Consider the following 9,906-nt stretch of genomic DNA (forward strand, 5'->3'; position numbering starts at 1 on the left):
GAGAACCCCGCGAACGTTCCCCCGCCCGGGATAATCGCAGGAGTCTAGGAAAGACGTCGGGAAATCCCTGGCGAAACGATCGCTCAACTTCCCCGAGCGCAAGCGACGAGGAAGATTTCCGCAGCCCCTTGTTAGAAGACATCCGAAAAGCTCGTCTCCCACGAGAGATGGAAAAGCCACCAACCTTGGATCCATACGACGGGACTACCGACCCGGACGACCACATCAGGAACATTGAAGCCGTCATGGAGTACCACGTCGTCCACGGGTCCATCAAGTGTCGGATCTTCCCGACCACTCTCCGAAAAGGGGCGATGACCTGGTACAGGAATCTTCCACCGAACTCCATCCAGTCCTGGGCCGAACTCAAGGAACTCTTCTTGAGCCACTTCACTGCTTCTCGTCGACAGCCGAATTCTGAAGCTAACCTCGAAGCTGTGATCCAAGGTACCAACGAACCTCTCCGGGATTACCTCGACAGGTTCAACAAAGAGGCCGTCCAAGTTCAGACGACCGACTACATGAAGAGATACCTCCTCGAGAGAGGACTCATCCCCGGAAGCGAGTTCAAGAAGGCCATAAAGATCGAGAAAATGCGTTCCATGAATGCCATCCTTAAAAAGGCCCAAGCTTTCATCTCTTTCGAAGAAGGCGAAGCGGCCGCCATCAAAGCCTCTAGGGGAAATGACGCTCGGAGCTCGAGCCAAGACCACTCAGTTGTGCGCCGAGCAAACGAGCAGAGGACCAGGCGGTCGGTTCAACGACTATACCCCTCTAAACGCCTCGCGCGAGAAGATTCTGGCCGAGTGCAAGAGCACCGAGTTCAAGAAATCCAACATCAGACCCCCAAAATCAAATCCCACCCGGTCGGGGACTGACAAATCCAAATACTGCAAGTATCACAAGAGCCATGGGCATCTGACCGAGGAATGCGTACATCTCAAAGATGCCATCGAGACACTGATCAAGGAAGGTCACCTTTCGAGATACACAAAGAGAGGAGACCCATCCAGAAGAAACGACCGTCGAAACTCCGACGAAAGCAGCTCACCGGACGCTAGGCCACTACAAGTAGCACTGTCTGTCACCCGACCAGAGGATTTCATACCCTCGGTTGGGGTGACGTTCGCCCTCAGCGTCTGGGAAGGATTCCCGACGGCAATGCTCATATCGAATGGCGGGGATCCCGGCTCCCTCACGATCAGCTCGGTGAAAAGAAAGTTCGACGAATTGATCAGCGCCAGTTCAGACCTTGGCCCGACCCTGCGGAAATTTAAAGGGAAATTGGACCCAATCACTTTCTACCTGGAAGAACTGCCCGGCGGAGCTCCGAACGCCACTATCCCCCTGCTCATACGGGCAAGGATGGCAAATTTCGACGTCCGCCAGATCCTGGTCGACGAAGGAAGCTCAGTCGACATCATGTACTCTCACCTCTTTCAGACCCTCCAGTTGGACGACTCGCACCTCACCCCGTATGTGGGTTCCGACCTCCAAGGGTTCAACGGGACGACCACCAAGCCGTGGGGTTACGTCGAACTGCTCGTCACCTTCGGAGATGGCGAAGCTTCCAGACAGGTCAATACGAGGTTTCTGCTGATCGACTGCAAGACCCTCTACAACTGTATCATCGGGCGCCCAACTCTGGCCGAACTCACTACCGTCCCCTCGACCGTGCACCTGAAAATGAAGTTCTACACGAAGAGGGGGCGAGTGGCCACCATCAACGCCGACATCGAAGCTGCCAGAAGAATATTCGACGCATCGATGAAGGGGTTGCAGCTAATCGCCCCTCCCTCCAGCTCCAACAAGAAACCAAGGGCCGAAGACAAATCTCCTCCGGAAGATCAACGACCACCGACAAACGTTAGCTCGGTCGACCTCGACGCTCGGTTCACGGAAGAAGAGCTGAAGAATGGCGAGGAACGATAGCCGAGGACAGCTCACCCGATCTGACCCATTCCGGACGAGGATTTCGAGCTCATTCCTCTGGGTGACAACCCCGACAAAGCTGTGAAGATCGGCAAAGACATCCCAGCCACACCGAGGAAGCAGCTCGTGGCCTGCCTAAAGGCCAACGCCGACTTGTTCGCCTAGAGCGCAGCAGAGATGCCCGGACTCGACCCTGAGGTCGCCTGCCACACCCTCTCCATTGATCCAGCCGCAACAGCAGTAGTTCAACGTAGGCGTCGGCAGTCTCCCGAGAAAGCGGAGGCTGCCGAGAAAGCTGTAAAAGACCTCCTAGAGGCAAATTTTATTTCCGAGGCCAAGTATTCAACTTGGCTCTCAAACGTTGTACTAGTCAAAAAATCTAATGGAAAATGGAGAATGTGTGTTGATTATACTGATGTTAACCGGGCATGTCCCAAAGATGCATATCCACTGCCTAACATTGACAGGCTGGTCGACAATTCGGCCGGCTATAAATTAATATCTTTCATGGATGCTTATTCAGGTTACAACCAAATCCCCATGGCGAGGAGCGACAAACAGAGCACGGCGTTCATGACCGAGTCGGGCAATTACTACTACAACGTAATGCCCTTCGGACTCAAGAACGCCGGAGCCACTTATCAGCGGATGATGAACAGGGTATTCCGAGGAGAGATCAGCGACACCCTCGAGGTTTACATGGATGACATGATCGTCAAATCTTGAGAAGACACCGACCACACCGCACATCTCGAGCGAGTGTTCGAGCAGGCCAGGTCCTGCAAGATGCGCTTTAACCCAGAGAAATGCACCTTCGACGTCCGGGCAGGCAAATTCCTCGGCTTTTACTTGACCGAAAGAGGAATAGAAGCCAACCCAGATAAATGCCGAGCATTCTCGGAGTTTCCAACTCCGAGCAATAAGAAATCCATCCAAGTCCTGAACGGAATGCTCACAGCACTCTCCCGCTTCGTCGCGAAATCCGCCCAGCACGCCCTTCCATTTTTTAAGTTACTACGCAAAGAAGCGGCCTTCGAATGGTCCGAGGAGTGCGAGCATGCGTTATCCCACCTCAAACAAGTCCTCTCAGAGCCGCCCGTCCTTTCTCGACCGGATAACGACGAAGTACTCTACCTTTACCTCGCCGTCTCCCACGAAGGTGTCAGCGCGGCCCTGATCCGAGAAGTTGAAGACGGGTAGAAACCCGTGTACTTCACCAGCAAAGCCTTACAAGGGCCCGAGGTGCGATACCAGCAAATCGAAAAAGTCGCACTGGCGCTAATAACGGCCGCCAGAAGACTAAGGTACTACTTCCTCGCCCATACCATCCTCGTAAGTTCCGACCAGCCTATCAAACAACTCCTATGCCGACCAGATATGGCGGGGAGAATGCTAAGATGGTCCCTGGAGCTATCCGAATTCGACATCCAATATGAAAGCAGGAAAGCACTAAAGGCCCAAGCGCTCGCCGATTTCGTCGCTGAAATGACTTTGATCACCTCCTCTCCCCCTCCCGCCGAGCACAAATGGACCATATACGTTGATAGCGCCTCCAGCAGCTCGGGGAGCGGAGCTGACATCATCCTGGAAAACGACGAAGGGCTCATCATCGAAGTGTCCTTGGTTTTGTCTTTCCCCATGTCGAACAACCAAGCCGAATACGAAGCCTTCCTAGCAGGCTTACGGCTGGCCGAAGACGTGGGCGCTCGGGAGGTGAAGATCTACACCGACTCCCAACTCGTCGCATCCCAGGTCAACGGTGAGTACCAAGCCAAGAACGACGTGCTCGTTGAATACCTCGCCCTCGTCAAAGATAAGATGAAAAAGTTCGCGAGGGCTGAAGTAGAGCATATCCCTCGGGAACACAATACCCGAGCAGACGTCTTATCCAAACTCGCGAGCACGAGAAAGAAAGGTGGAAACAAGTCGGTGATCCAGGAAAACCTGTCAAAGCCGAGCGTAGATAAAAGCACTTCCCACCTGCAGGTGCTCGCTATAGGCGACGATCATTGTTGGATGACCCCGGTGTATAACTTCCTTACGAAGAATGAATTGCCGGCCGACAAGAATGAAGCTTCAACGATCAAAAGGCGTGCCTACCTGTACACCGTCCTTGAAAACAAACTATACCGACGAGGATTATCCATCCCCCTCCTTAAATGTGTCGACGCATCACAGGCGCTCGAGATACTACTGGAGCTTCACAAAGGAATTAGCGGCCAGGACCTCGGCGGCCGCTCTCTGGCCAGAAAAGCTTTAAGAGTCGGGTACTATTGGCCGACCATGCAGCAGGACGCCAAAGAGCACGTCCAGAAATGCGATAAGTGTCAGCGCCACGCCGACATGCACTTGGCTCCCCCAAACGAGCTCAAGTCCCTGTCCTTTCCCTGGCCCTTCTCTACATGGGGGATGGACCTCCTCGGACCATTCCCGGTCGGTTCATACCAGAACAAATATCTCGTGGTCGCCGTGGACTACTTTACCAAATGGATAGAGGCCGAAGCGCTCGCCAAAATCACGGCCGAAAACGTACTGCGCTTTTACAAGCGAAACGTACTTGCTCGGTTCGGGGTTCCATAAGCCATAATAACCGACAATGGCACTCAATTCAATGATAGAAAATTCCAAGAATTCGTAGCCAAGCTCGGCACCAAACAACATTTCACCTCGGTGGAACACCCTCAAACGAACGGGCAAGTTGAAGCAGCTAACAGAGTTATCCTCCGAGGATTAAAAAGAAGGCTCGGAGAGGCCAAGAAAGCCTGGGTCGAGGAACTGCACAGTGTGCTCTGGGCATATAGAACAACGCCCCATTCGAGCACAGGTGAAACCCCGTTCAGAATCACTTACGGCCCCGAGGCTGTCATCCCCGTAGAAATCCGGTAACCTTCTCGACGGACTGAGTCACCCCTCGAGGAAGAACTCAACGACGAATCCATGAGGAAGGAACTCGACATGGTCGAGGAAATCCGAGCAGGGTCTTCCCTCTGAGAAGCCAAACTAAAACAACAGATAGCTCTGCGACATAATGCCAAAGTTATCAAACGCGAGTTCGAAATCGGCGCCCTAGTGCTCCGCCGAAACATGAAGGACTCACGCGAGGGCAAACTCTCCCCGAACTGGGAAGGCCCGTACCGTGTTTACGATAAAACCGAGAACGGCGCCTATTACCTCGAGAACCTCCTCGGCGAAAGACTTGCTCGACCTTGGAACGCTGAAAAACTCAAACGCTACTACAGCTAGAAACAGCTAACTCACCCCGGTCTCTCCCTCCGAATACGAGGGGACCGCCGGGCACGGACTCGCGCCATGGTACGAACGCGAGCACTCCAAGACAACGATCGTCGGACCCCCTACCAAAGAACGGGACCGACTACACGGGGGGCTCTACACCTAGACCCACCGTGGCAGTACCTGCACGGCAGAACCCTAGCTCGCGATGGGATCGTTCACGCCGCGAGCACTTGGCCCCGACGGCGACCTCGCGCTCGCTTATAGCGCACACCTGCTCTACGCACCCGGGTCGTACCCCGCACGCCCGGAAAACAATGAAGGTCGAGCACAGTCTAAAAACAACAAATCCAAAATATTCCTAAGTTTGGAGTATCTCCCCGGATTAAACACAACCCGGGCTCAATTATCGGCATCAATAAACATGCAATAACAAATATCTTAAAACACACATCAAAGAAAATAAAGAGCAATAAAGCATTAAAGACCAACCAAATTGGCCGGCGATATCCGGGTGTTACAAAAATGACGGGCACGCAGGCCCCAAAATTATCCGGGCATAGCCTAACACACAAAATAAACGGCACGCAGGCCAACAAAGATAGGCACGCAGGCCCAGAAAAACAACTGATCATTCTTCACCATTGGGAGACTCGGGCACCAGCACCCCGTCGATAATCTTCGAGGAGAGCCTGATGTTGTCCTCCTTCAAACCCGAATTTAGAAGCCTCAACTGCCGAACTACGCAGTCGAACCCCGCTTCGGCCATTTCGGCAAGGCTTGTCTTCATCTCGTCTATCTTCTCGACAAACTCAGCCCGGGACTTCAGCGCCGCCACATCGGCGAACTCCTCGGCTGAAGGCGCCCATTCCCGTTGAAGGTCCTTCTGCTTCAGGACCCCATCAATCTTCTTCTTCAACCTCTCCCGGTCAGCCTTTAACTTAGTCACCTCATCCTTAGCGAGCTTCTTATCCGACTGCGCTTTCCTCAAAGCCTCGGCAGACATCGGGCTTCTCCTAGCCAACGCTTGGGCCATCCCCAAGACCCTCACAACGGCGGCACCATTGCTCGCCAGCTACTTGAGAAGAGCCGGGGATTCCATCTCGTCAACCCGACGAGCTTCTTCTGGGGAAGTCACCAGGGGAAACTTTTCAAAATAACCCCCATCCTTGAAGCAGGGAGGCAACACGAAAGCACGCTCAGGTCTCAAACTCGACGGCTCCTCGCGGGACGTCTCGGCATGACGAGCCTTCTTAGGGGACCTCTCATCCAAGTTCACCCGAGGAGAACCAGCCGAACCCGAGTTATCTCCACCGCCGGCTCCCCGAGCCTTCTTCTTCCGAATTTTCTTCGCATCCTGGGTCACCATCTTCAAAAGCTTGTCTTCTTTCGCCGGCATAGCCTTTGAAAAAGAAAACAAAATAAGTTAGCAGAGCATTAAACAGAGAAAACGGGCAAGGCAAACAATCCAGACTCAACCTAACAATGCATGCGCTTCCTCGGGGGTCTTGCACGACAGCAAGGCCTTGAAGTTGATTCCCCGAGGCTCTACTATCGGCACACCATCTTCGTTCAGGACAGGATCCCCGCTCCTCGTCACCCACTGTGACATTGTGAAACTATCCACATACTTGCAAAGGACCGAATAGGAAGCTGTGTCCTGCTCGTCCAAATCCTCGTCTTCCCATGCATAATTTTTGGGGGGAGACGAGAAGTGCCCCTTCCACCAAAAGAACGGGAACACAGTGCAGAATTCCTTCACCACCTCCCCGTTTTCATCCCTCTCCAGAGCACCAGCCGCGTCCCGAGCCTCCACTACGTCGGTCAAAGCGGCATAAGCGGTCGGGCTGTGCGGTCGGACGAGGTAATACCGATCTTTGAAATCCTTAACAGAGTCAGTGTGCATTTTAAAGAGCTTCCTTTCGGCATTCCTAAATGAAACCCAGTTGTCATACCCCAAAATTTGCCCACACTTTTTAGTGACAAATATTTTCGAAATTATTTTAAAATTGGATTTTTATTAAATCTTGGATTCATTTACGTTGACATCCAGAATTTCATAAATATTCGATTTAAAGTCTATTTTAAAAGTATAGTAGTTTACTCTTAAATTGCTTATATTTTAATAAATAGAAAATGTTGGCCGATGCTTCATATACTTTCAATTGGCTTTTTATTTCAAATAAATAACATAGCACGATTGGTAAGAATGAAAGGCTTGCAAACAGAAGGCCACGGGTTCAACTCCCGCTTGGTGCATTCCTATGTTTTTTAACTTTTTTTTAATCTTTTTTACACCTGGACGCACCTGGACACAAGTACGTCCAGGTTCTCAATCTTGGTCATCAAGAAAGGTCCATGGGCCTTTGGGTTGGATCATTTCCTTTTTAGGAGTGGTTTTAACCTAATTCTATTCTATAAATAGTGGCTCTCCACCCTCTCATTTTCATCAACAGTTTTCTAACCAACAATTTTCTAAACAACAACAGTTTTCTAACCAGTTCCCACAATTCCATTCACTTTTGTTTTAAAGTTTTTTTTAAACCTTATTTGGTCAATGATGATACCTGAGGCCTCCTCCTTTTTCTTAAAATAATTTTACAATCTTTTTGGCCGATGATTCCCATATGAGGCCCTCAATTTATTATTTTTTTCAACGTTTTGTTTTTAACCACGTGATGATCTTATTCTGATGGTTATTTTTTAAAAAAAAATCATTTTCTCGCTAACAATTTTGTTCATGAGGACCAATTTTCGATTCATATACTATTTCTACCCATGTTGCACATATCTCTTAATACTCAAATTTTTCTCATTATCAAAGCCTTACTTTTATGGAATACACGGACATCCACACACAAATACTAACCAACTTCTAACACTATTCCAATTTGTCTCTCACTGTACATATTCATACTAACATAAATAAATCATTTTCAACATTTATACAAAATTTCCATTTCTACAATATATTTGTATCTCAAATCAATGTCAATTTTCACCATCATATCAAAATAAACTCACGGCTTTTCCATAAAATAACATGTATAACTAACTCTTTTTTATCATCTGCAACTATCTTTTTGTACACAGAAATTCAACAAAACCTATGGAATAATAATCTAAACTGTTTGCTTCTGTTAACACGGTTTCTTTACAGGAAATAATGTCACCGAGAATCAAGCCAAAGAATCACCATGATGCAGCCACCACACTTTAGATCCGGCAACTCCATTCATCACCGTAAGCCACCGTAACAGCCGCTGCGACTTGCGGATCCAGCCATGACGCACACCATCTTCGTAGCCGCGATCAACCACCGATCCCTCTCCGACAAAAGCCACCGCCGCTGCTCTGCTCCAAATCACGTCACCGGTACCTCAATCGACAGGTGAGTTTTCCAGCTTCATTCACTTTCATGATTGCTTGAAATTTGTAGTTGTAATTTTGTTTAGATCATTGTGGTTGCTTGTGAGATTGAGAATATTGAGTTAAGTGAAAAAGAGGAGGAGTTTGTGTTGTTGTTGCGGTTTCGATTCACAGAATTGAGAAAAGTGAGGAGAGTTTGTTTTGAAATGATGAACAGAGTTGCTGAAGAATAGGGCGGATCCCTTCTTTTGTTTAGGGTTTGCTTTCAATTTTTAACATATTTGATTGTGGGCCAGTTTCTTATAGCCCAACTTCTTTTTTTTTCTTCTTCTTTCTAAAAAACCTCCATCTATTTTTTCTATTGTTAAATTAACTAATTTTTCTTTAATAGTTTTCTTGTTTGTCTTTTATTATAATTGACTTATAAAAATACAAAAAATACTTTAATTAGACATTTTGTTTCTTTTGATCGTTCATATCTTTGTCATTTATCACCTATTATTTTTATGCATTGTTACTAACACTTTTGCATTTTGCGAGGTACCACACTTGAGACTCTGGACCACTTTTGCACATCTTCATTTATTTCAATTTCCTCGCATATTTTTTAATTATGTAATTGTGTATGGGATGTAATAGTTTTTTTTAATTAGGGCTTTACTTTCCGCATCTCCTTATTATGTATCTCTCCCAAAGCCATGTAATAGCGTAGGACTTTACTTTCTGCTTTTACTTTCCGCACCACTTAACTGCTTAGATGTATGCTAATAGGATTGTATGGAAAGACTAATAACTGAACGTTAGCTCACTAACATCAAGATTAAAATAACTGAAAATAACACACTCTTTTTACTTGTTCACACACTCACCTCTAGGGTACGCCCCTCTCTGTTGCCTTTGATTTAATGGTCGTGTCCCTCGAAATATAGAGGTACCCATTAGCAAACGTCCCTCGATAAAAATCATCAAAGATCATGGTCCCTCGATGACCCTCGAATTGCTGCCTACGAATGCGTGATCTAGTCCCTCGATTGAGATGATTTGTCCCTTCGAAATTGCTAAAGGTACCTCTGCTTGTTGCCTTCAACGACCTCCGATGACCCTTCGATTGTCCCGAACACGTCCAATATAAACAAGGACTACCTACTTCTATATAGTACAGATAGTCCTAGGAACTTTAAAAAAGCATAGAAAAAGACCAACTATTAGGGTAGTGCTCTTAGATTGCTTGCTCAAATCCAAAACTACTTTCACACTCCTTTAAAAAATAGAGGCTACGCTTTTAAACTAAAGTCCTTTTACTCAAAAACTCTTTTCGAACTAAAACAAACATGAGCTAAGCAAACTAAGAGCCCGTAGATAACTACGGATGAA

General features: G+C 48.2%; 2 protein-coding genes across 2 annotated transcripts; both read left to right on the forward strand.

Moving 5' to 3' along the window:
* The first annotated feature begins 606 nt into the window (after window positions 1–606).
* On the forward strand, window positions 607–1,932 carry LOC131641111 (uncharacterized). The gene has a single exon (XM_058911438.1). It carries the CDS (start codon window positions 607–609, stop codon window positions 1,930–1,932), a length of 1,326 nt encoding a protein of 441 aa, XP_058767421.1.
* A 1,377-nt stretch (window positions 1,933–3,309) lies between these two features.
* LOC131641112 (uncharacterized) lies at window positions 3,310–4,512 on the forward strand. Its single transcript, XM_058911439.1, has one exon. It carries the CDS (start codon window positions 3,310–3,312, stop codon window positions 4,510–4,512), a length of 1,203 nt encoding a protein of 400 aa, XP_058767422.1.
* The last annotated feature ends 5,394 nt before the right edge of the window (window positions 4,513–9,906 follow it).

The sequence above is a fragment of the Vicia villosa genome, unplaced genomic scaffold (assembly GCF_029867415.1).
Source record: "Vicia villosa cultivar HV-30 ecotype Madison, WI unplaced genomic scaffold, Vvil1.0 ctg.003520F_1_1, whole genome shotgun sequence".
Lineage (NCBI taxonomy): Eukaryota > Viridiplantae > Streptophyta > Magnoliopsida > Fabales > Fabaceae > Vicia > Vicia villosa.

Bases quoted from the DNA above. Each gene is read 5' to 3' on its own strand.
- LOC131641111 (XM_058911438.1), top strand. From the start codon at position 607: ATGCCATCCTTAAAAAGGCCCAAGCTTTCATCTCTTTCGAAGAAGGCG.
- LOC131641112 (XM_058911439.1), top strand. From the start codon at position 3,310: ATGGCGGGGAGAATGCTAAGATGGTCCCTGGAGCTATCCGAATTCGAC.